General features: G+C 31.5%; 1 protein-coding gene and 1 long non-coding RNA gene across 2 annotated transcripts; both read left to right on the forward strand.

Moving 5' to 3' along the window:
* The first annotated feature begins 10948 nt into the window (after positions 1-10948).
* Positions 10949-13649, forward strand: LOC106429605. Its single transcript, XR_001285829.3, has 4 exons — positions 10949-11943; positions 12054-12195; positions 12636-12716; positions 12802-13649. It is a non-coding gene; the product is annotated as an uncharacterized LOC106429605 (long non-coding RNA).
* An 11761-nt stretch (positions 13650-25410) lies between these two features.
* LOC106429615 (pentatricopeptide repeat-containing protein At1g10270) lies at positions 25411-26616 on the forward strand. Its single transcript, XM_013870365.2, has one exon. The coding sequence runs from the start codon at positions 25411-25413 to the stop codon at positions 26614-26616; it is 1206 nt and encodes a 401-aa protein (XP_013725819.2).
* Positions 26617-27671: the final 1055 nt, after the last annotated feature.

Genomic DNA, 27671 nt, shown 5'->3' on the forward strand with positions numbered 1-27671 from the left:
ACCGGCGATCTTTGTTTTTTCAAGTTTTGTCTGAATTGTGTGATCAATAATACACATGCTTGGATTTTGGTCATTGAAATTATCAAAACCATCGTTGTAATTTAACCAACATAAAACGCTAATGCAAACAGAGTAATTAAGTCCACTGATACGCAAATAGAAACAATAGTCTTTGTTGAAGACTTTCAAGTCACTCGCCAGAAGAGTGCACAGAATGCTGGCAGTTGTAAACTCGATGCAAAAAAAAAAACTCAAAATCATAAACATATTAAAAGACTAAGAAATAACATCAACTTTGTGTATAAAATGAACGTGTTTCTCGTGAGAAGACTCAAATATTCCAGTTTTGAGGTCGAGTGTACTACTACCAACACTCTTTTAGCTTAGAGCATGGAGTGAAGTGAAAGGCTTCAAGAACACTACATTTTCTATATATATAGTGCATATCTCGTGGACCTATTTTCTTTGTTTCAAGTTTGTTTTTGTTGGTTAAGTTATAATGATGGTTTTGATCATTTCAAGAAACAAACTTTATAAATATATTGTCAGAATTGCTCATATTTATTCTTTCTCCATTATTAAAAAGGTTTTTCATCAGTTTCTTCATATATGTAACATAACACAATCTTTGAAATTCAAATTGTCATGTGCCACAACTGATATATAAGTCATTATCAAATCAGAAAAGTATTGGTTGCCGACTAAGCCAAGACTCAATCTTCTGTAAGTAATTAATATCAATCAAAATCACTTTGCTTCTGAGATGTAGAATTCAATTTCATATACAGAAATATCAAAGTGAAACTAAAGTATTAGAACCTATGGAGGACATAGAAATATTGTTGATACAAAGAATTTTGAGTTATAGTACTAACCTTCCAGATATTTCTTGATGTCAGGATCAAGACATTAACATCCCTTCTCATGCTTTAGCCAAAATCATGTCAAATTGGAATCAAGTAAATGTTCATATGCAACTATACAAGAACGACAATAAGATCAATGTTTTACCACCTATCACTTCACTATCCGTTGGCAAGCCACAAGAAAAGGGAATACGTAGTCTATTTACACGCTTTAAGCCATATGCTAAAACAGATACCAAACTCTTCCTATAAGTTCCATGTACACACTGCCATTACAACAAATCAAATGAACATGAGAGATTATTAGATAGAAGTCATAAGAATGTAGAGATTCTTCAGGTGACAATATTGGTTTAAGTAACCTTTGCGATTTCAAATCGCTCTAAATCGTACATATCTAGGCTATCAGACATCTTATATCCTGGAAGCAAGCACTTGCAGGCATTAATGGAGTTACACTGAAGTGCCTTCAAGCTTGATGTTTTCTTTCTAAGCTTGAGTATTGTAAGCTATCAGACATCTTCGATCCTTGGAAGCGACTAGCGAGCTCCTTTTTTAATTTCTTATTTTGTCTCATGCACACTTTAATTTCAAGAGAAAATCAAACGTATTTTGTTGCATACTATCAGTTTGTTACATGTTTAGAATAATAAACTTGCATTTCTTACATGTCGAATTCCCCTTCTGTCAAATATTTTTATCTATTTGTGATCAAATTTATAACTATAAATTGTATCCAAGGAGGAAGAGGAGGACACCGGTGACCCCCCATGTACTTGTCGTAGCTTCAACCCCTCTTGGTACACCAAACCTCGACATGCCAAATTGATGCCTTTTGGGTTAATCATGGTCTTGTTGGTGGACTAGGGTGGATACATAGGGACCACATGGGTGTTGAACGTTTTGGACTCCAAAACTGTCGTAGAAGCCCCCAGCCCTTCATGCTGAAATGGAATGTCTCCTTCGAGCATTGTCATGCCTGAAAGATCTACATATTCCTTTGATTCATATCGCTACGGACTGCTCTTATTTGTTAGACATGATTGAAAATCCTATGGACTGGCCAGCCTTTAGTCCAGACCTAGTCTCTCACCGCCTTTTACAAGACGATTTTGCGGGCTTTACCATCTCTCATATTCCTAGATCAGGAAGTGTGCGCGCAGATTCTCTTGCCAATAAGGCAAGAAGAAGAGGAATCATTTTTACCTATGTAGCTAGATTAGACCGGGTCGGAGCGAGTAGTTTCTCGAAACTACTTAACTCTGGCTATAAATTGATTTGCATTTTATGGGCTGTCAACAAAAAGAAAAACACTATAAATTGTACTTTTACCTCCATATTTTCATCGGTAGGCTTATATATATTCAACTCTCTCTCTCTCTCTCTCTCTCTCTCTCTCTCTCTCTCTCTCTCTCTCTCTCTCTCTCTCTCTCTCTCTCTCTCTCTCTCTCTATACTAAAATAACAAATTCTTTTGTTTTTGTCCCAAAAATAACAAATTCTTATAATTATTGTGACTATGATATGTTTTTCACCGTTGTTGTGATAGTAGTTGATAACCACTGGTTCTATCAACTCTTATTAAAATTTCTAATATATAATTATGACAATTGTAGTCATAGAAATAAAATTTTATGTCAACAATAGATAAGTATTTGAAGACAGTCGGATTTGCTCCACCAGTGTTCAATATGAGTAGGAAATCTCTGTCTTTTTCCCATGTCCAGATCCTCTTTAGTTGTAACAAGGACCGGCTTAACATTGTTATGGGTCCTAGGGCAAAAAGAAAATTTTTATCCTCTAAAATTTATATTCAGATAATGTTTAAAATATTTCTAAAATTTAATCAGTAATATTTTGTATATTTAGTGATGAAAATAAAACTATATGCATATCAAATATTTTTGGGTCGTTTTCAGTTTTATTTATTATTTCTATAACTTTTTTAATATAAAAATATAGGCTTTTAAAAAAAATTGGGCCTCTTAACTATTAATATACGGGGGACACAGGCTTGGGCCCGGGGCGATCGCACCGCTCATCCCCCCTCCTCAGCCGGCCATGTTTGTAACCTACTTAAATTTTTGCTCTGTTTAAACCATGTAACCTAGCTATGTCGTCGTTTTCTGGCACGCCGGCGGCGAATGGTTTCCGATCCCCTTCGGAATTGGTTTAATTTATTAATGAAAAAAATATTTGAAGACATTTACATATTTTCTATAGCTAATACAATAGAAAGTCTATAAATTAATACTCGATAATTAATAAACAAAATAAATTAATAAATTTTAACAATTTTCAATTGGGTTAGCTCAAAATATGACACAAATCGATAAAATAATAAGATAATAACTTTCTTAGAAGATCACACATAATATTTTATTAAACATTTTTTATCGTAGTTTCACATTTGTGTAGCTAACTATATAAGAAGAAAAAACAGATACTTTCACAAAAAATTGAACATTAAAGACCGAAATTGAAAATGAAAATGAAAATGATGTTGATAACGATCATTAATGCCAAATTATGATATCACTAAAATAATAATCACACTGCAAGATATTTATTTATAACTCCATGAACAAAAACTAAAATTTCAAATGAAAATTAAGAAAAAAATAAAATAACATTATATCACATATAGGAAGTCGAAATCTGATCAACTATTCGGGGGGGGGGGGGGAACTTATGTGGAATTTTGATAATTCTTAAGGTTGAGGAAATTTTAAAAGTCAAATAGATTGAACAAATTTGATCATGTATTTTTATATAGATTTCCATCGGTTATTATTCATTTGTATAGAATTCTATTGATTGTTATTATTTTAAAAATATAAGAAAGTAATGTAATAATTTCAATTTTGCTCCTACAAATTTGGCAAAAGATCCAATATAGTGCAATGTTTCAAGATTTTTATGTATTTTTTTTTTATTTTTTGAATACTAATAAACACATGTTGATGATATGTTTTTTTGTTAACATTTCTCATATAGTTTTGTAGCTTTTGTTAATATCACCAAAAATATATTATGCTAATAGTGTTAGACTAGCAAAAATATATTACGCTGATATTTTATGTTATATAAGTTTACATACAGATTTTCAATAAAAAAATAGCTTAGGAGACGTACTAGTAAGATAACTGAAAAGAAATGTGTGATTTGTGTTATTTCATTATTCAATTATGTGTGTTTGTATTTGTGTGTTTTTATTACACAGATTTTAAAAATCGTATGCTTACACATGACATTCTCAAAGTTGAGTCCTAGAAAATACAACCACCAAATATCAAACAAACACATCTTTTATTAGAAGAGTATTACGATAATGTCATCATCACATCTTGTTATCATGTGCCTCATCATGATTTCTCTTGTTCCTCTACATCAATGTATGTATAAATGCAAAATGTAAATATGAAAATATATGGAGAAATTTTATGTTTACCATTTTCAAGGTACCACTTTTCATCTTTACCATCACTAAAGTGACATTATCAAAAGTACATTCTTCATTAAGTGGCAAAAGACTCTTATACCATTGTTATCTATATATATAATAAATTATTATTTAAATAAAATAATAAAAAAATAAAGTAATAAAAAAATAATAATAAAATATTTTTTTGTGTTTTCGAATTATACTTTTTCAAATTTGAACTTTTTATAATTTTTTTTTGAATTTTGTTTTTTCAAAAAAAAAATTTTGTATTTGTTTTCAAATTTCATTTTTAAAATCGAAAATTATGTTTGAAACTATTTTTAAAAATTTTTTAAGTATTTATTTATATATTTATTAGAATCCTAAATTTCACATTCCAAAAACCGTACCCCACCCCTCAACTCTAAATCCTAAGTCTCGATTAGTTAACCCTAGGGGTATAAGTGTCTTTTACCCTTCATTAAAAGTGAGGGTAAAAATGATTAGTGTAAACATGAAAAGTGGTGGTACTATGAATGTGCTATTTGTGGCTATTTCCCAAAATATATTCCATTTTCCATCATGTTTTCATGATAGGCATTACAACTATGCACATACTATTATATAATCATTTAATGTTTTTTTCTTATATAGTGGGAAACGCAGATGATTTAGAATTCGACAAAAAGTGTGTCCGTCCCTTTCATTGTACCGGAAGACGTTGTTATTGCTGTAACAATGCACCAGAAATATTAAAATATTATGATACGCAAGCAGCATGCATGGCTCATTGCACGAACTCATCTACTTTAGTGGCTTAAGAAACTATTAAGAAAGTAGAATATAAGTATGTGGAATATCTCAATAAAGATAATATATATTATAAAATAGAGATATTTATAAACGATTGGTTTAGCTATCACTATATATATATCTAGCATCTAATTTATAATATACATATTATTAAGAATAATACAAATTTATGTAAGAGAAAAGTTAAAATGATTTTGTCATTGTGTTTAATAGCATTGACAAGATTCGACGTTCACCCTTTCTCTTTTTATCTTTGAAATTTATCTTCTTGATATGTTTTTTTATGGATATTTATCTTGCTTTCTTTTGATAGATCGAAAAGTAAATACCAAACCATAGCATATCAATGGGATAGTTATGGTTTTCACCTTCTCAATCAAAAACAAATTATTTTTAGATTTTTTCTTTCTTTCTAAAGCTTCCCCCACTATATACTATCATGTTCCTCGTCACTCATCATCGTAATTCCAAACATACACGTAGAATTAAAGATCAAAGTGGTTAATCATTACTGATGATGGAAACTAAATAATAAGCTTTATCCATCAAATTTATATGCCAACACGTTCTCACAAGTTTTGCTTTTCTATGTATACTAAAATTTCAATTTTCACCCTTAAATTCATGATTTTTGAAAGGGAGAAATCATTACTAAAATCCTGAATGATTTAGAAAAAACGATTATCAAAGCACATAGCTGAATCAGAAATAATTGAAAAATTTGTTCAAGCGCAGCCTTATTGGTCCGCTCATTGTGGAGTTATCTCAACATTCGGCCTGTTTACCACTAGGTCGTCTCCTGCGACTCCACCTTATCCTCCGTTGCATCTCGATTCCGCAGAGCCCCACAATGTCTGATCAAACTATTTGCTTGGAAAATTATTCATTGTGGTCATACCAGGCCTGATATATGTTGGCCCTAAAGCATAAGTTTTTTTTGGGCTCATTTCTCTTTAAAAGAACGTAAATATTATATACAAAAAATAGTTGTGGTACGTTGACCCGGATCATCATAGTCTAAAGCTAATGATATAACCAGTAAAACTACATACATATCTGTAGTTATTTGCACTTAAAATGTTTTATCTTCTCTGGCTCTGAAGCACATTTTTCTCAGTCTTAATGAATATCTCATAATATCTTAAGTAAAAAAAAATGTCTCTCTTTTCATTTTGTCTCTTTTTATTTAGATATCCTTTTAATTTTATGGATGAAATTTATCTTATTAGTTATGCATTCAGTTAATGGTTTACTTATTTGAGTTTTTTCATATTCCTAACTAATAAGTAAAATAAAAATAATATTTTAATAGAAAAAAATTATCTTTTTTTTGGAATATTTTAAAGGATTATGTATCTTATGAAGGCAAAGAATGATCAATATTTTCTCTGTAGCAGTGGTTTCACTATCATTTCTTTAGCTAAATTATTTTTGGGCAAGATGTTAAGATTTTCAAGCTAATCTTTTGTTGAAGGTTTTTTCGTCTGTTAATAAGATTTTTGGTTTAAAATAAGTGATTAACGATAACAGATACGTACTTGCATAGAATATTTTTATAACGGTTTTTAGTAATTAAACCCCTTAACTAAAGATGAATCATAAAAAAAACCCTCAACTAAAATTTCTGTGAAATAAACCCTTAACTTTAATTCTGTTAACAGATGTTACCCTCCGTCTAAAAAATCGTGACGGAGGGTGACATATGTTAACGGTTTTAAGTTGAGGGTTTATAATGTTGAAAACTTAGTTGAGAGTTTTTTTACAATTCAAAAATAGTTAAGGGGTTTTATCGCTAAAAGTCATTAAATGTTTTATAAAAAGATATTATTTTTATAAGAAATTATTATTTTTATTAATTATTACTTAGGAATAGAAAAAACAAACTAAACTAAAGAAACCATACATTGAATGAATAACCAATTGAGCAATATCATCAATGAAATTTAATGAATATCTGAGTATTGAAAGAAAAAATAGATGGGAGACAAAACAAATATTTTATTTAAGATATTATGAGATATTCATTAAGAATTTTAATTATTTTGTTAATGTATAGATGACTTACTCTATTTTAAATATTTAATTTTAATTAATTAATTATTTTTTCTAAAAAAATAATTTTATTAGATTTAGAACCCATTTTAGATACTAAAGTAATAAAATTGGTGTAAAATATTTTTTTTTTATATATAGTCTCTATTGTACATTCCTAGAAAATACAACCATCAAATATCAAACCAACGCATCTTTTATTAGAAGAGTATAATGATAATGTCGTCATCATCACATCTTGCTATCATGTGCCTCATCATGATTTTTTTTGTTCCTCTACATCAATGTATGTATAAATGCAATATGCAAATATGAAAATATATTCCATTTTCAATCATGTTTTCATGATAGGCATTACAACTATGCATATACTATTATATACTCATTTAATCATTTTTTTTATATAGTGGGAAACGCAGATGGTTTAGAATTCGATAAAAAGTGCGTCTGTCCCCTTCATTGTACTGGAAGACGTTGTTATTGCTGTAACAATGCACCAGAAATATTAAAATGTTATGATACGCAAGCAGCGTGCATGGCTCATTGCACGAACCCAACTATCTAAGTGGTTTAAGAAACTTTAAGAAAGTATAATATAATTATGTGGAATATCTCAATAAAGATAATATATATTATAAAATAAATATATTAATAAGCTATTGCTTTAGCTATCACTATATATATTTATATATCTAGCATCTAATTTATAATATACATATTATTAAGAATAGTACAAATTTATGTAAGATAAAAGTTGAAATGATTTTGTCATTGTGTTCAATACCATTGACAAGATTCGACATTCACCTTTTCTCTTTTTATCTTTGAAATTTAACTTCTTGATATGTTCTTTTTATGGATACTTATCTTGCTTTCTTTTGATAGATCGAAGAGAAAATACCAAACCATAACATATCAATGGGATAGTTATGATTTTAACCTTCTCAATCAAAAAACAAATTATTTTAAGATTTTTTCTTTCTTTCTAAAGCTTCCCCTACTATATAATATCATGTTCCTCATCACTCATCCTTGTACTTCTACACATACATGTAGAATTAAAAGATCAAAATAGTTAATCAATTGTGAAGATGGCAACTAAATAAGAAGCTTTATCCATCAAATGTATATCTCAACACCTTCTCCAAGTTTTTCTTTTCTATGCATACTAAAATTTCAATTTTTACCCTTAAATTCACGATTCTTGAAAGGGAGAAATCATTACTAAAATCATGAATAATTTATAAAAAAACGATAATCAAAGCACATAGCTGAATCACAAATAATTGGAAATTTTGTTCAAGCGCAGCCTTATCGGTCCGCTCTTTGGGGAGTTTGCTCAACATCCGGTATGTTTACCACCAGGTCGTCTCCTACAACTCCACTTTATCCTTCGTCGCATCTCGATTCCGCAGAGCCCCACAGTGTCAGATAAAACCATATGCTTGGAAAATTATTCATTGTGGTCATACCAGACCTGCTATATGTTGGCCCTGAAGCAGAAGTTTTTTAGACTCATTTCTCTTTAGAAAACCATAAATATTTTATACAAAAACTGGTTGTGGTGTGTCGACCCGGATCAGCATAGTCTAAAGCTAATGATACAACCAGTAAAACTACATACATATATGTAGTTATTTGCACTTTAAAATTTTTATCCTCTTCGGCTATGAAGCACATTTTTTCTCAGGCTTAATGAATAATTCATAATATCTTAAGTAAAAAAAAATTGTCTCTCTTTTCATTTTGTCTCGTATTAATTAGATATCTGTTTAATTTTTTGGATGAAATTTCTCTTATTAGTTATGCATTCATTTAATGGTTTACTTATTTGAGTTTTTTTCATATTCCTAAGTAATTAGTAAAATAAAAATAATATTTTAATAGAAATAATTTATCTTTTTTTGGAATATTTAAAAGAAGTATGTATCTCATAAAGGCAAAGAATGATCAATATTTTCTTCAGTGTCATTAAGATTATTATTTAATTTATATAGTGTCGAACCATTTAACGGTAGCAGTGATTTAGCTATCGTTTCTTTAGCTAAATTGTTTTTGGGCAAGATGTTAAGATATTCTAGCTAATTTTTGTTGAAGGTTTTTTTCTTCTGTTAATAAGATTTTTGGTTTAAAATCTGTGATTAATGATAACAGATACGTACTTGCATAGAATATTTTTATAAAAAGATATTATTTTTATAAGAAATTATTTATTTTTTTTATTAATTATTACTTAGGAATAGAAAAAAAAAACTAAAATAAAGAAACCATACAATGAATAAATAACCAATTGAACAATATCATCCATAAAATACAATGAATATTTAAGTAATGAAAGAAAAAATGAGATGAGAGAGAAAACAAATATTTTATTTAAGATAAAAAATTTAATTTTATTTGTTAATGTATAGATGACTTAATTTATTTTAAATATTTAATTTTAGTTAATTAATTATTTTTTCTATACTAATAATCTTGTTAGATTTAGAACCCATTTTAGATACTAAAGTAATAAAGTTGGTCTAACATATTTTTTTATATATATTATTTATTGTACATTCCTAGAAAATACAACCATCAAATCTCAAACAAACGCATCTTTTATTAGAAGAGTATTACGATAATGTCATCATCACATCTTGCTATCATGTGCCTCATCATGATTTCTCTTGTTCCTCTACATCAATGTATGTATAAATGCAATATGCAAATATGAAAATATTCCATTTTCAATCATGTTTTGCATTACAACTATGCATATACTATTATATACTCATTTAATGATTTTTTTCTTATATAGTGGGAAACAGAGATGGTTTAGAATACGATAGAAAGTGCGTCTGTCCCCTTCATTGTCCCGGAAAACGTTGGTATTGCTCTAACAATGCACCAAAAATATTAAAATGTTATGATACGTAAGCAACATGCATGGCTCATTGCACGAACCCAACTATCTAAGTGGCTTAAGAAACTTTAAGAAAGTACTAGATCTCGACCTGCGCAACCGCGCGGGTTTTTGTTTTCATTTTTTATATAAATATTTTGTTTTCAATTCTAAATTTGTATATATTATAATATATATGTGTCTATCAATTTTTAAAACATAATAAGTTTGCTGTATATTTTTTCATTGAATAGATTGTTTCAAAGTTTCACATGTATTTGTATCTTCTTCTATATATATATTTTCGGATTATTATTTCATTAATAAAATCGTATCTATATATATAAAGATTAGTAAGATATTTTTTTATTGTCATATTCAAAGATATTGTAACATTTCACAAATTTATAAAGTTTTTAAAAAATTAAACTTTTCGATTCATAGATGTATATTATCGAGTAAATAATTAAACATTTATTTTTTGTTTAATTTTTTATATAAACTATATAGTTTAAAATTTGATTTCATTGGTTTAAGGTAATAAAGATTAATCATTGTTAGATAATATGATTTTTGTTATTAAAAAAATCTTTATAATTTTAAATGGTAACATAGACAAATATTTAAATATTTAGCATATAGAGGTATAATATTACAACATTAAATTATATCTATTTAATTTATACTATCTATAAATCCAATGTATGATCTATTGTTTAAATCTAATTATTGATAGCCCAATAAAAATTTATAGTAGATCCAAAATTTAAATGATAATATTAGATATTAAATGTAACATGAGTTTGTAGGAATATGTCCATAAGGTCTATTTTAAAAAAAAAAAACCACACATGAATCAAGGTTGTGACTTCTGTTTTAATATATAAAATAATATAATAACATGGAATATCTCAATAAAGATAATATCTTATTATATAAAAGAGTGTTTTGCTCTCTAAAGCCACGCAGGATTCCACCTCTGGGAAAATCGAATCCTAGCATCGCGACACATGTACCACAAGGATGCAACTCATCGTTTCATTTATTCGCGAGAGCTATGGACTTTGATCGTTGTTTGGGCTCTAGAGATTGATGGTTTCTGCAGCCCGAGGACATGGAATCGTCTCTACGCGAAGAAATGGCGATGGAGTTCGTCGGATGTCCGAGTTCGTCTCTCCTCTTCGTTCTTCAATATCAAAACTCAAATCTGTTTCTCCGACCTTTCATCCTCATTAATAGTTTCTCCGTTGAAGTCTCATGGGCTCCTCGATCTCGAGTGCTGCTTCTCACACCGTCTAGGACCTGTCTTGATGCTGCTGCTTCTCTGTCTCCGCCACTGCGCCTCCGACTACTCCGCCTGTGTCTCCTCCTTTGTGAGCGGCTCCATATCTCCTCCTCTGCCTCATTATACTGATTATAGATGTTTTGAGAAGCCTGTTATGAGAGAAAGGTGGTGACATCATGGGCGTCGACATTCTCCTCCTCGACCAGAAGGTATTTCCGGCGACCAATAGCCCTTCTGAGTACTTTATATGGTTGATTACATATTCCGGCATCCCAGCTCCTTTTTGTCTGAGTTGAAGCAGAAGACCGACAAGATTTAATTAGGTCTCTACCGTTGACGGTAGCTGAAATCAATCCAGACTCTGTCTTGATCCTTTAAGCTCAAAAAGGTCTCCTTGATTCAGCCAGCCATTAACCCATATTGTCAAAGAGAGAGAAACAAAGAAAGTTTGATACTTTCACAAGAGAAGACGAACCTAATGAAGTGGAAGGTGACGTTTAGTAAGAAGAGGAAGAGATACGAAACTGTGGATTGCAAAGTAGTTGAATAAGGCACTAAGGCTAATGAATACAACGAGAAGACAATGTTAAAGCATAAGATGTTCAAGCTGATACATACATGTAAGTTTGTTTAAGCTATGATATTGTGTGTTTATGTTTCAATCATGTAAATTAATTATGTCCTTAAAAATGTTTGGTTTCGGTAACACAAAAGTTGGGATTGTTCCTAGGAAGTTATATGTTGGGGAGATTCCTTATCAGAGCACAAAAGATGAAATTCATAGCTACTCCAGAAGCTCAGGGTCATTACAAAAGTTGACTATAAAATGCGTAAGATGGGTCATTCAGTGGAATTGCTTTATCACATTCTAAGTGAGTTTAGCATGGAACATTGTTGTTTCTTTTGAGTTATGTTTATTTGGAGAGTCCTGTTGAGATGTGTAGGACATTGAAATGTTGCAGTATTTGTATTCAAGAACACAGGTCTCTCTTTGTTTGAGGTGTAGGATAATTTCAATTTCATAGAAATCATCATGACATTAGTTAAGTTCATGTATATATGATTTGAGTTACAAAACGTTAATAGTGTTTATACATAGTACTGTTAGACAATAAATGTTTTGAAATCTTTCCCTTCTCTTTTACGTACTAAAGATGAAGCTTAATAGTGTTCTACCTTTTGATAAAGCTTATATGTAAGTGATATATAGTCGTAATTAAAATATATAGAACTTTTAGTTCACAAGTGATATTGTATTAATCGTTCTGATTCTGAAACCCAAAAGACTAATTTCAGGATTCTGAATAAGCAGGTGTGACACAAGAGAGCATTGATTTCTCTGACAAGGTTGGGATTGAATGTGAGTCAAAACCAGAAAAGAGAATTCAATTGGGTAAGGAGTTATTGAATCTCTGAACCGAAGTTGTAGGTGCTTTCCGTAGAGATATAATCATCTGACGAATACAAACTGACGACAGGAGGCGCATCAGAATTGAGTTATTTTTGACCATCAGGGGCTCTAAAAGACACGAGAGCAGAGTCTCGACGGAGTCGCTGAGATTGACATCACAACAAAATCAGATAAAGGATAATAAGCTTAATACATTCCTCTTATTCACTTTCATTGAAAATCTTACAGTGATTATATAATGGCAAACTCATGTTTACAACTAGGCGATTTGAAGACCGACCGTTGTAGCTCTACTATCAAAGTGGGTCTCTTGAAAACAGTAAAACGTAAAATAACATACAGCTACTTCTACCACTACGCACTTATGGACATTGAAGATGGTGTAAGAAGTTTCAGTTGTTGAATTGCCATTGCAAAGAGTAAAAGTTTCTATGGGAGCAATTGCAATTGCAAGAGGTAAGGAGGCCTTTTGTTGTTGGGTTTTCAGCAGAAAATGACGGGCATGGTAAGATCCGCTGTTGCGTGCAAGTTTATGTGGAAGTGTTGACTGTTGAGATGGCCAAAACGTCAGCATGAAGAAGACTGATGTTGTGAAGATTGTTTACGTTAGAACATCGTTGACGACCGGATGTGTTGGAGTTGAGTGCACGATTTAGAAACTATTTTGGTGAGAAGATTATTTCCCCGTCTAACAGTCTCCAGTCTCCCTCTTGCTCACTGTCTCACTGCAATTCAAATTCGTTAGCAAATTTTAAATCCCGTGTCTAGAAATCGTTATCAAAGTAAAAGGATATTAAAATGGTTTTTTGAAAAAGTAGAACCTAAACCAAAAGAAGTAAACCGGAAATTGGTCCTACAAAGTGCTCTGTTCCACTCTTGCGTAAATATATATTAATCTATCTAAGTGATTATGTTTTTGTTGATCTCCACTATGAATTTTGTGTAACAGAACAGATCCTTAAACACTTTCGACGGATAATAGTGTAACTATATATCTATTTATATATTATATCTTTATAATAAATTATACTATTATACTAGATTAAGATGGAATAAATATTATATATATAAATTATTTTATTTATTATATGTTCTTACATATTATGAAATAATAAATATATGTTGAATAATTAAAAGTCAGTAACTATTACATATATAATTAAATTGATGCGAACGTATAAATCAATTTTATTAATCCAAATATTTTTTTTTAAAAAAATTGATAGGATATGTAATTAAATTTAAATGATATTAACATACATAGTATATTTTTAATATTAATGTCTATTTTTTTTAAAAATGATGTTTTCTACTCATATTTTTTTTTATCATGTGTATTTTTAATAGCAAAAACTTTAAATTACTGATAACAAAATTTTCATTGTGGGTTTAATAATTTTAGTAATTAATAATTTTAAAAAATTTATCAATGTTAGTTCAAAACTTTTATCAAAAAAAATTATTCAAAGTAAATTTTGAAACTAAAATATTTATTTATTCAATATGGTTTATAGTTTAATTTAGAATGATATATATACATATATATTTTAAATCTTAATGATTAATTAAATTAGACTTTTATTTATATGATTTTGTAATCATTTGTATTTTTTCATAACAAAAATTTTAAACCATGGATTGCAAAATTTGAATGTGAGACTTTTAACAGTTTTAGTAATTTATAGTCATTTTTTTAAATTCAAAATATAAAATATATAGAAAAATCTAAATTTTTATAATATGGTTATTGTGTTTTTTAAAAAATTATTTTAATTGTTTTAATAAACAAATTTGATAGAAGATACATTTTTTTATCAGATCTTTATTATTCAAAATCATTAATTGTCATATATACTTTACCCACATTAGGAAATTCCGTAATCTTTATTTAAGGAAATAATAAATGACATTAATAATGAATTTATGGTTAGTTTAATAAAAAGCTTATTATATAATTAGATGGACCAACTTATTTCTCTAATAATTCTAAGAATCATCCTAGTGATGACATGTGACTACAAAAAGAAGTTGTAATGTTTCACAAATAATATATAGGGGATATTAAATAAACATACAAAATATATAATCAAAACTAAAATTTAAACAAAAACCGGGCGTAGCCCGGACCGACCCTAATATTTTATAAAATAAAGATATTAATAAGCTATTGGTTTAGCTATCACTATATATATATCTAGCATCTACTTTATAATATACATATTATTAAGAATAATACAAATTTATGTAAGAGAAAAGTTAAAATGATTTTGTCATTGTGTTCAATACCATTGAGAAGATTCAACATTCACCCTTTCTCTTTTTATCTTTGCAATTTAACTTCTTGATATGTTCTCTTTATGGATATTTATCTTACTTTCTTTTGATAGATCGAAGAAAAAATACCAAACCATAATATATCAATGGGATAGTTATGGTTTTAACCTTCTCAATCAAAAAACAAATTATTTTAAAAAAATTTCTTTCTTTCTAAAGCTTCCCCTACTATATACTATCATCTTCCTCGTCACTCATCCTCGTACTTCTACACATACACGTAGAATTGAAAGATCAAAATGGTTAATCAAGAGTGAAGATGGCAACTAAATAAGAAGCTTTATCCATCAAATTTATATGTCAACACCTTCTCACAAGTTTTGCTTTTCTATGCATACTAAAATTTCAATTTTCACCCTTAAATTCACGATTCTTGAAAGAGAGAAATCATTACTAAAATCCTGAATGATTAGGAAAAAGAAGATAATCAAAGCACATAGCAGAATCAGAAATAATTGGAAAATTTGTTCAAGCGCAGCCTTATCAGTCCGCTCGTTGGGGAGTTTTCTCAACATCCGGTTTGTTTACCATCAGGTTGTCTCCTACGACTCCACCTTATCCTCCGTCGCATATCGATTCCGCAGAGCACCACAGTATCAGATCGAACCATTTGCTTGGAAAATTATTCATTGTGGTCATACAAGGCCTGCTATATGTTGGCCCTGAAGCAGAAGTTTTTTGGATTCATTTCTCTTTTGAAAACCGTAAATATTATATACAAAAAATGTTTGTGGTGCGTCGACCCGGATCAGCATAGTCTAAAGCTAATGATACAACCAGTAAAACTACATACATATATGTAGTTATTTGCACTTTAATTTTTTATCTCATCCGGCCCTGAAGAACATTTTTTCTCAGTCTTAATGAATAATTCATAATATCTTAAGTAAAAAATTTTTGTCTCTCTTTTCATTTTGTCTTGTATTATTTAGATATCAATTTAATTTTATGGATGAAATTTCTCTTATTAGTTATGCATTCATATAATGGTTTACTTATTTGAGTTTTTTCATATTCCTAAGTCATAAGTAAAATAAAAATAATATTTTAATAGAAAAAATTTATCTTTTTTTTTAGGAATATTTTAAAGTATTATGTTTCTCATGAAGGCAAAGAATGATCAATATTTTCTTCAGTGTCATTAAGATTATTATTTATTTTATACAGTGTCGAACCATTTAACTGTAGCTGTGGTTTAGCTATCGTTTCTTTAGCTAAATTATTTTTGGGCAAGATGTTAAGATATTCTAGCTAATTATTTGTTGAAGGTTTTTTCTTCAGTTAATAAGATTTTTGGTTTAAAATCAGTGATTAATGTAAAAGATACGTACTTGCATAGAATATTTTTATAAATAGATATTATTTTTGTAAGAAATTATTATTTTATATAAATTATTACTTAGGAATAGGAAAAAAACCTAAAATAAAGAAACCATACAATGAATGAATAACCAATTGAGCAAATATCATCCATAAAATTCAATGAATATCAAAGTAATGAAAGAAAAAAAAATGAGATGAGAGACAAAACAAATATTATATTTAAGATATTATGAGATATTCATTAATAATTTTAATTTTATTTGTTAATGTATAGATGACTTACTCTATGTTAAATATTTAATTCTAATTAATTAATTATTTTTTCTAAACTAATAATTTTATTTGATTTAGAACCCATTTTAAATACTAAAGTAATAAAGTTGGTCTAACATATATATATATATATTCTCTATTGTACGTCCCTAGGAAATACAACAATCAAATATCAAAAAATGCATCTTTTATTAGAAGAATATTACGATAATGTCATCATCACATCTTGCTATCATGTGCCTCATCATGATTTCTCTCGTTCCTCTACATCAATGTATGTATAAATTCAAAATGCATATATAAAAAAGATATTCCATTTTCCATCCTTTTTTCATGACATGCATTTTCTCATTTAATGTTATTTTTCTTATATAGTGGGAAATGCATATGGTCTAGAATTCGATCGAAAGTGTGTATGTCCCCTTCATTGCACCGGAAGACGTTGTTATTGCTGTAACAATGCACCGGAAACATTAAAATGTTATGGTATGCAAGCAGAATGCATGACTCATTGCACGAACTCAGCTATCAGAGTGGCTTAGGAAACTTTAAGAAAGTATAATATAATCATGTGGAATATCTCAATAAAGATAATATATACTATAAAATAAAAATATTAATAAACTATTGGTTTAGCTATCACTACATATATCTAGCATCTACTTTATAATATACATATTATTAAGAAATATTTTTATGTAAGAGAAAGGTTAAAATATTTTTTTCATTGTGTTGAATACCATTGACAAGATTCAATGTGTGATTTTTGTAATTTCATTATTCAATTATGTTTGTTTGTATTTATGAGTCTTATGCGTAAAAACAATGAAAATTTATATCCCAATAACAATAGATTTTAATAGAATTGGTAAATCAATGATAAGTAAACTTTTCCAATAACAAAAGACTTGAATGGAATTTAAAAGTCTTCACTCCAATAACAAAAGATTTTACAGAGATTTTAAGAATTCATAAACCAATAAAAATAGAATTTTCAAATTTTTAATTCCTCAAAAATTCTTCTACCAATAACCCTCCCCCTTTTAGAAAGAAGAAAAATTATAACTAAGACGAGATACTATTTATTACTCTTTTTTTTTTGAACAACTGATACTATTTATTACTAATTAAAAGTAAATTCCACTCAAACTAGTTGCAATGAGGTTGTTGAATGAAAACTTCAACTGCTTAATCCTCGCTATGAATGTTGAATTCTAATAAAATCCAACATGAATTAATACATGTTGAAAAGTTTCAACTGGTTGAATACAAGTGAGTGAGTCCAGCAGAGACATATGTTGAAATGTGACGGGAGAAGCTGATGAGAGAGTTAGTTCACACGCTAAATACAAAGTGAGTGGCCCCCAAGACACAATTTGATTGGTAGATAGTCTTATTGAGAACTTGGTCAAAGTTTGTTTCTATAAGAGCCAAGAAACCAATGAATTATATATATATATATATATATATATATGTCAAAGTTTGTTTCTATAGGAGCCAAGAAACCAATATATTGTATATATATATATACAGAACTCGGTCAAAGTTTGTTTCTATAGGAGCCAAGAAACCAATGAATTATATATATACTACAGTATAAAATCTCAAGTATAAACAGGTTTAAGAATCATTGATTATTCAAAGTAATGAATCTCCCGTTTAGTATTTCATTTCTTATATTTGCTTTATGTTTTGCGTCTAAATGAAATTGACCATCTCCAATGTATTCTCCTATTTTGACCTCTAAAATATAAGAACTCTATAATAGAGATGTGTTTTGCTTCAATGTATTTCTCTAAAATAGAGATCTCAAAATATAGAACAAAATATAGAGAAATGTTATTTCTTCCTCTATAAATAAAAGAGAAAATAACAATCTCTATTTTAGAGGTAGAAATAGAGGTGGATTGGAGTGACTTTGTCTTTAAATGCTATTATAGAGATAAAAATAGGGGAGTGTTGGAGATGCTCTAGCCATAAAAACACTTTGGTTTTCCAAAATAGCCTAACTCTCACTCAAAATACTCTCAAAGTCCATTGCAAATCCAAAGACGATGATCTAGGCGATCACTTTGTGAAATTTAAAGATCCTCCATATAATTTTAGTTTTCATGATAATGTTCTTTTAACTACAAAATTCGACTGTTACTTGTCCTGGATGAGAGCAAATATGGCATATCATCAAAAGTTTGCAGCATATATAGGTGCTGACTTTTTCAGATGTGGTGCGCTATATACGCATGGAACGCACGAGAAGATGCTATCTACTTATCAAAAAATCGTACGCTTGAAAAATTCATGTATCATTGGATTATAGAATAATGTTGATGACGCTATAAGTTCTTATTTCATCTTATGAATAAAAGAATAAGCTGTGTTGTCTATTTTTCTTTGGTGTTAGGGATATGCATATTTTGGTGTTACACGGAAAAAATATCACCTCGTCTTCGTTTCTTAACTTGGTCTAAACACAGCACTCAAAATCTGTAATCAAATTGTACAAATAAATACGAATGTAATCCTAACTAATAAAGTAGAATAAAACGTCACTTTGCTACAATATTAGAGTGCTAGCTCATATTTTGTTCTAAGCTATTTGGTTATAATATTTATTTGTTGTCAGTTGTGTAATTCGTGGGTTTTTTTGTTTTAGCTCCCCACGTTCATAGATAACAAAGTTGAACCATTAAGCCCAGAACATAACCTAGACACTTTGTCGGCCAACCTTTGACGTCTTATCTTTTTACACAAAAAAAAACAGTCTTCAATGTCGCTTCCCTTCCTCAAAGTTTCTACTGAGAAATGGTGGCCGTTATGGCTTTCAATCAATACCATGAACTTCAATGCTTCTTTACTCCCCTCTCAAAGACGAATGTAGATTATATTTTATATATGTGTACGGTCTGAGACCCCTCGCATGAATTCGCTTCATTCTTCGTTCACATTGAAATTAAAACCTAAATCAGTTTCAGCAATCTCCGACGATATAGAATTACGAGCTCCACTTCTCTGAGCTCAAGGCTGGCCGCTGCAGGCAGAGTGTTGTGAGAAGGCTAACCCAGTGGTTGGGGAAGACCGATGAATTCCGAGGAAATATTATAGCCGTTGGAGAGCCGTTGGGGGATTTTACAAAATTCCGAGGAAATTCCGACGAACTAGCCGTTGGCGTCGGAATTCCGTCGGAATTTCCTCGGTCTGTCGGCAGGATTTAAACTATAAATACAAGCAATCCTCTTCCTCTTCATTCACTCCATATCTTCATCCTCCCTCTTACTTTATTTACACACGAATTTGATTCATAAAAAATATGTCTTCTTCAAATTATTTTCGTTCTTGGATCGATTGACCTCATTTGGATCCGAACACGAGATTGCTTACGGAAGAATACCAACGAGGGGATGAGAGTTCTGAGGTTTTGATCCAAAAAGTTCGGGTTTTGCCTTATAATTCTGTTTCACGCACACGCATCGATCGATGCGTTTTTGTACAAACACGGATCGATCGATGCGTTTAAAAAAAGGCTCCCGAGATTTTGTTCGATCCATCGATGGGATATTCTAATCGATCGATCACATTGTTACGCTTTGGTCCATCTTAGTGATCGATCGATGCGTTTTCGGACATATATCCATCGATCGATCCGTTTATAAAAAAACTTACAAGATTTTCCGATGACATTCCGAGGAATGCTTGAGATTCTCGATCGATCGATGGGATAATCTAATCGATCGATCACATTGTTATGCTTTGGTCCATCTTAGTGATCGATCGATGCGTTTTTGGATATATATACATCGATCGATCCGTTTATAAAAAAACGTACGAGATTTTGTTTTCGATCGATCACATTGTTACCCCAAATCCTGTTTCCTCGGAAAAGCCTCGGAATATTCCGAGGAAATTCCGAGGAACACCTGATATACTCCATCGATCGATGCGTTTTGGTACATATATCCATCGATCGATCCGTTTAAAAAAAAAATTGACGTATTGAAACCCCAAACACTAGTTCCTCGGAATATTCCGACGGAATTCCGAGGAAGAAAAGAGTTTCCTCGGAATTCCCTCGGAATAATCCGAGGAAATTCCGAGGAAATATGGTTTTTAAACCGAAAACAACGTTTTGCGGTTTGAATAACACCTATATAACCCTTATTAAGTATCTTACGTTCATTATGAAGTCAAAAATTTGTTCCTTACCGTATAATTAACACTTTTCCGATTGTATGAACGAAATCCCACAACATAGAGAAACACTTATACCTTTTAATGAACGGTAAAGGGAATACTTTCAATTAGTTTTGAAATTTGTTATTTCATGGTTTATGCTCATCTATACAAAGAATCCTCAATGGTATGCATTACAATTGTATAAGAAATGAAATACGGCAAAAAAATTTGATGTTTTGAAACCCCAAACACTAGTTCCTCGGTATTTCCACGGAATATTCCGAGGAAATTTCGACGGATATTTTACTATCCGTCGGAATTTCCTCGGAATATTTTCATTTTACCGGGCAAATATTTTGCGAAAATTGAAATTAGAATTCCGACGGAATTCCGACGGATAATGTCCGTCGGACCCTAGGTTTTATAACCACGAGCCCCTTCTTCTTCTCCATTTCTCTCTTCTTCCTCTGCGCGGCTCCTCACTTCTCTCCGGCGATTTCCCCCTGAAATCCGACGATATCTCCGGCGACCTCCCCCTTCTCTTACACAAATCATGTAAGGACCCTATCCCACTCTCTTAGGTTCTATTTGTTAGGTTTTTGTTTAGTTTTGATAGATTTTTGTTAGGGTGATTGGTTAGGATTGTGATTTGGTTGTATAATAGGTTTAGAATTGTGATTTGGTTGAATAATTTGTTTTGTTGAATTGATTTAGAATTTTTTTATAATTTTTTTATTTTTCTTGTATTTATAAAATCGATTTTGGTATATAAAATCGATTTTTGTATTTTACAAAAACGATTTTTCTATATAAATTCGATTTTTTGGATTTTACAAAATCTTTTTTGTATATAAATTCGATTTTTTGGATTTTACAAAACATTTTTAATATCTATAAAACTTTTTTTGTGATTAAAAACTATTATTTGGGATTTAAAAATATTTTTAATATATATATATTATTAAAACTATTTTTTGTAATTATTAAACAATTTTTTGTTTATTAGAACTATTTTTATATGTTTATTAAATATTTTTAATAGCTATAAATCTTTTTTGTGATTAAATTATTTGAGATTTAAAAAAAAAAATTAATTTATATATTTCTATATTTATTAAATATTTTTTTTTAATTTACAGGTCTCATGATGATCAGACCCGGCCTCGACAGCATTCTTGAAGGACAAAGATGATCGCATATCTTTGTTGGAGACCCAGATGGCGGCTCAACAGGCGGGCTATGAGGCACAGAGGAGGCTGAACCAGCAAATGATGGAGATGATGCAGAGGATGTATCCGAACGAGGTGTTCCCGGACGTGCCAGACCCGTAGTTTTTTTTTTTCCAAAACCTCGGAATGTTTTATTTTTATTTGTGAAACTTTGAATATTAATTAATATGATTTCAATTTTAATTTTAATTTTATATTTTCGAATTTAAATTTCAAAAATTTTATTTTTTAAAAAAAGTTAATATTTTTTACATTCCGAGGAAATTAATTATAATTTTTACTCGATCGATCGATGCGTTTTTGGACATATATCCATCGATCGATCTGTTTATAAAAAACGTTCGGAATATACCGAGGGACATCTTCCTCGGAATATACCGAGGGACACCTTTCCTCGGAATATACCGAGGGAAATGTTCCTCGGAATATACCGAGGGACATGTTCCTCGGAATATTCCGAGGAAGATGTCCCTCGGTATATTCCGAACGTTTTTTATAAACGGATCGATCGATGGATATATGTCTAAAAACGCATCGATCGATGAACTTCCGAGGAAATATCCCGACGAAGTTCTCCCTCGGTATATTCCGAGGAGATTTCCGACAAACTAGTGATCTTCGGAATTTCCTCGGAAATTTGTTACCTCGGAATTCCGTCGGAAAATTCCGAGGGATTTCCGAGGAAAGAAGAAATTCCGAGGAATTATTTCCGAGGACTTGTTTCGTCGGTATGTCGTCGGAATAACGTTATTCCGATGAAATTCAGACGATTTTTTCCCTCAGTATCCTTGATGTTTTCTTGTAGTGTGCCACATGTTTGATATTTATTGGTTTAAAAAATATGTTGTTTTTTTATTTTATTTTCCTTTGACGTAAAAAAATGGATTTTTTCTCTCTCAAGATCGACGCTCTAGACAGTATTCTCTGTAAATTTGGGTTTGATTTTCGCAGTTGCAGACTTTTGTGGTGTTTTCAATCTGAACGAGAGTTGTTCTTCAAGTGTTTTCTTTCATCTCTGTTTCAGATTGATTGAATAAAGCTTATGGTCGTTTTGATCAGATTTTGTTTTCTGATTTGTTAAAATCAGAGTTTAAAGGAGTTCGCGGTGAAGATTGAAGTTTGTGAAAGGATGGTGATCGAGGAAGGAGTGCTCGAATTGGTACAAGATGTTTGAAGCTCAAAGTCACGATGAAGATGAAGGAGATGTGGTTAAGAGACCCCTATAGGATTGTACCAATATAGGATAGAAAATTAAAGGTTTCCAATTACGTCAATTAAGTTAAGTTAATTGATAATATTGGTTAAGAGACCCCAATGGGGTTGTACCAGTAAACATGCCCTAACATTACCAGTTTAAGCCTTTTCACCTTTTTGCAATTTTAGATAGACTGAAAATTATTTTATTCATGTAAGCTCGAATTGTGGTTATTTCCTAATACTCTCGCCACCTTGATGAGAATATCCCAACGTAATGAGAGAATTTATACGTATTTCAATCTAGGGGACAAAACTTGGCAATACACTTGAGATTCGCATCAACGGTAAGGTTCGCGATCCGTTCAGCATCATCGAATCTTGATCCATTAGCATAGGCATCGAGCAATATCCTATAAGTGGGGATGTCTGGGATGATGAACTGCTTGGAACACATGTCTTCAAAGAAAGCACCTGCTTCAGACAACATCCCTTGCTCACAGAATCTACTAATGATGTTTCCAACTCGCTTAAAAGTATTGACTGCCTCCTTAAACCTCGAGTTCGCGAAACATTCCTTGACCATGATGTTACATGTCTCTGCATTAAACTGATTGTCCAGCATCCGTTCAAACAATGCCCAAGCTTCTGTTTTCTTGTCGTAGTCAAGAAGAATCCGCAGAAGAATGTTCCCAGTAACTGGGTTCATTACGAATCTCTTGCCTAACAAAGACGTGTACCACTTGATAGCTTCTTCATCGTTACGTTGTTTGAACCAATACTCAATGAAAGTATCAGTCACCATCGCGATTCCATTGTAATCCTCGTCGATGATAAGATGAACCAAGTCGGCAATTTCATCGTCAGCAGACGAGACAACCCTTTGTTTCAGATGTCTGAAAACGTCCATGGCGGTTTCGAGTTTGCCCTGATCCAAAAGCCCGAGGATCAATGACTCACAGCTTTGTTACAGGAACATCATTAGTAGATTTTGTGAGCAAGGAATAATGTCTGAAGCAGTTGCTTTGTTTGAAGTCATCATTGGATTTGTAGTATTATTGTTTCTTTTATTTTTTTTCGTCAGATAATTATAGTGCCTCAAGCTATTTATCAAAAAAAAAAAAAAAATAAACAAAAGGGTAAACTTTTAAATTCAAATGCCACATAAATTAATAATAAAATATGTTATTTTTAAAAAATAATCTAAAATAATTGAAAAAATAACGTCACTAACTAAACTCTAAATCTTAAATTATAAACCCTAAACCTTAAATCTAAACCCTAAACCCTAAATTCTAAACCCAAACTCTAAATCCTAAACCCAAACCTTATATCTTAAACCCAAATCCTAAAACTTATACACAAACCGTAAACTCTAAACCCAAACCCTAGATCTTAAACTCAAACCCTAGATCATAAACTCAAACCTACACTTTAAACCCAAATCTTAAACCGTAAAGAAACAACATCAACATTAATCCAAACCTTTAGGATATAGGATTTGGGTTCAGGGTTTACGATTTGGGTTTAGGGCGTAGGGATTAGGTTTGCATATATGGTTTGAGTTTAGAGTCTATGATTTGTGTTTACGATATAGGATTTGAGTTTAAGGTTTACGATTTGGGTTTATGGTTTAGGATTTGGGTTTAGGTTTACGGTTTGAGTTAAGGGTTTACGATTTGGGTTAGGATTTAGGGTATAAATTTAAAGTTTAGGGTTTAGTTAGTGGCGTTAGCATCATTAAAATTGATGTTATTTTTTTTTAATTATTTCAGATTTTTTAAAATAAAATTAATCTATTTTATTATTAATCTATATAGTATTTTGATTAAGAGGGGGAGGTGAGAACCTAAGGCCACCATTAATTGGGATGTTTATCCCGATGCTTAACTTTAAAAAAAAAAAAAATGGAAGCAGCACCGGTTGTTCTCACTATTCGCGGATCCCACTGACACGTGGTGATCCGCGATTGGTTCATTTTTAATTTTTTTTTTTAATCAGACAAAAATCAAAAAAAAAAATTAAAACAATAGGGTTAATCATGCCCTAAGTCTTGTTGGGAAAAAAAATATTATTATAAGCCTTCGATCTCGAGTTCGGTTTTTAGAATCTACAGAGCAGCTAACTAGTTTTGTTTTGTTGTCTCCGCCACCATGTTTTTCAATCGCCTCTTTGCTGTTCCGATCCACAACCATCGCCGTTTTGTTAACACATCATCCCTCTCCTACCTTAAACGCCTTTCTTCGAACCCATCATCGCCTCCCATGTCCAAAACTGAATCGGATCCCTCTTCGATTCACAATAGAGTCATGATGCTTATCAAATTGTCCAACCTCGACGCGGCCGCAGAGCAAGCACGTTTGGCCGTCTTTTCCAGAGGTGATCCCTTCTTGACTGCCGAGACCGGCGTGGCTATCATCGACGCTATGCGCAGTGACCGACGTTACAGTGACGCGTACGCTTTGTTCCATTACTATGCTGCTAACTCTAAATGGGATCTGATAACCAACCGCTGCTCCGGTCCAATCATCATTGCCTTGTGTGATGAAGGGAAACTCGACGAGGCTCTTGAATTGTACAAACATTTTTTGTTGCGTGACCGGCCGAGTTATCGTGCCCAACTAGCCCTGGCTCAAGGGTTGGTCGACGCAGGTAGGATTGATGAAGCTATAGATAAGTTCTACTGCGTGGATAGGTCCGTGTATTGCATTTTCATACGTGGGTTCTTGGATTTGGGGAATCTTGAAAGGGCTAACCAGCTTTTCCAAGAGCTAAAGTTGAGTGACGACTCGGACTCTGTGGTGCAGGCGAGTGCGATGTTTATGGAGCATTGGTTTAAACAAGAGATGGATGAGAAAGCTATGGAGTGTTACTTGTCGTCCAAGGAAGAGTTCAGCAAGATCTATGCGACTGCGGCAAATGCCCTTTTGAAAGTGTTGCTAAGGTACGGTAAGAAAACAGAAGCTTGCTTATTGTTCGGTCAGATGATGGAGAAAGACTGGAAACCGAGAATGTTTGATTCTGAGTCGTGTAATATTATGGTGAATGAGTGTTTCAAGCTCGGGAAGATTAGCGAGGCAGTTGAGATATTTCACAAGTCTGTTGGCACAGTTAGTTATCCACAGTTGTGTTACAGGAACCTGATCACCAAGTTTTGCGAACAAGATCTCTTGTCCGAAGCAGAGCAATTTTTCGCTGAAATGTGCTCTAAGAAGTTTTTTCGCCCTGATGTTCCAACGTATCGAACGATGATGGATGCATATGTGAAGAAGGGTAGAGTCAGCGATGCTGTCAAAACTGTGAACCAAACTTTGGATGCCTCTCTAACCTATATTGCTAAGAAGGTCTTAGTAATGTAACTTCCGTTTATGTGCATCACTATGCAATTCAGATTCTTAGTTGCATACCAACTGTTGTTTATCCACAAATCTGGTGGAACTTTATTAGTAGTGCTTAATCTTGATTGTTTATCTTTTAAGTCTAGTTAACAAGATCGTTAATACTCCTTTATTTCGTTTCTTAAAGCTAGCAATAAAACAAAAACAATAATCTGACGCACATATTTGAACTTATCAAACTATGAAGCGGGCTTCCAGACTTTTAATTGGGGCTATCAATCTGAGACTCCGTTTGGTCATAATCTGCCCACCATTAATTGGGCGTATAATGGCTCTTGAGGGAGAGTATAGTTTATATTATAAGCAGTCACAATGAACCTTCTGCATATTGAGTCAAGCTATAATGTGGTTTCATGTGTTCATAACGCAGAAGGAGCTCGAAATGGGTCTATCCGAAAGCAACTGTTGTACCTAACTTCCATCTCCCAGTGCGCAGCTTTGGGATTAATGTAGAATATTTTGTTTTCAACGACGCGCGTGTTTGGTTCTACTATATGAAACGGCGCACATGTTTGATTATGTTGGTAGAAACGGCATGGCCTTGTTGCCGTCTTCGAACGGTCACGGCATGGCCATGTGAAAATCATTAACTATGTTGGATACTCCAATTTAATATACCGTGATTGTTTAAGTCGTTGAGGGGGTACCCACGTCACGTGAGATGTTCATGCCAGCTATGTAAATTTCTCGTCGATTTAGCTTAATATTTTTGTTTTTAATAAGACAGATTAGCCATTAAACAAAAGAACACACATACAGAGATTATTACACGATAAATGGAAAAAAAAAGATGTATACCCAGTAATACTAAACCCTTGATTGTAAATTATAAGACCACTTAGATAATTAGATCCATTTAGATATTTATTATTAAATCACTAAAGAAGTAGAAGACTATGATCTTGGTGATGGTAAGGTTTTTAAGGAACATGAGAACTTGTTTTGGTCTGAAGCAGAGAGAAGAGAGCTTTGTTTTCTTGGTGAAGAAGATGAGCTTTCTTCTTAAGTTTCTCGTT

This window comes from Brassica napus, chromosome C3 (assembly GCF_020379485.1).
Source record: "Brassica napus cultivar Da-Ae chromosome C3, Da-Ae, whole genome shotgun sequence".
Taxonomy (NCBI): Eukaryota; Viridiplantae; Streptophyta; class Magnoliopsida; order Brassicales; family Brassicaceae; genus Brassica; species Brassica napus.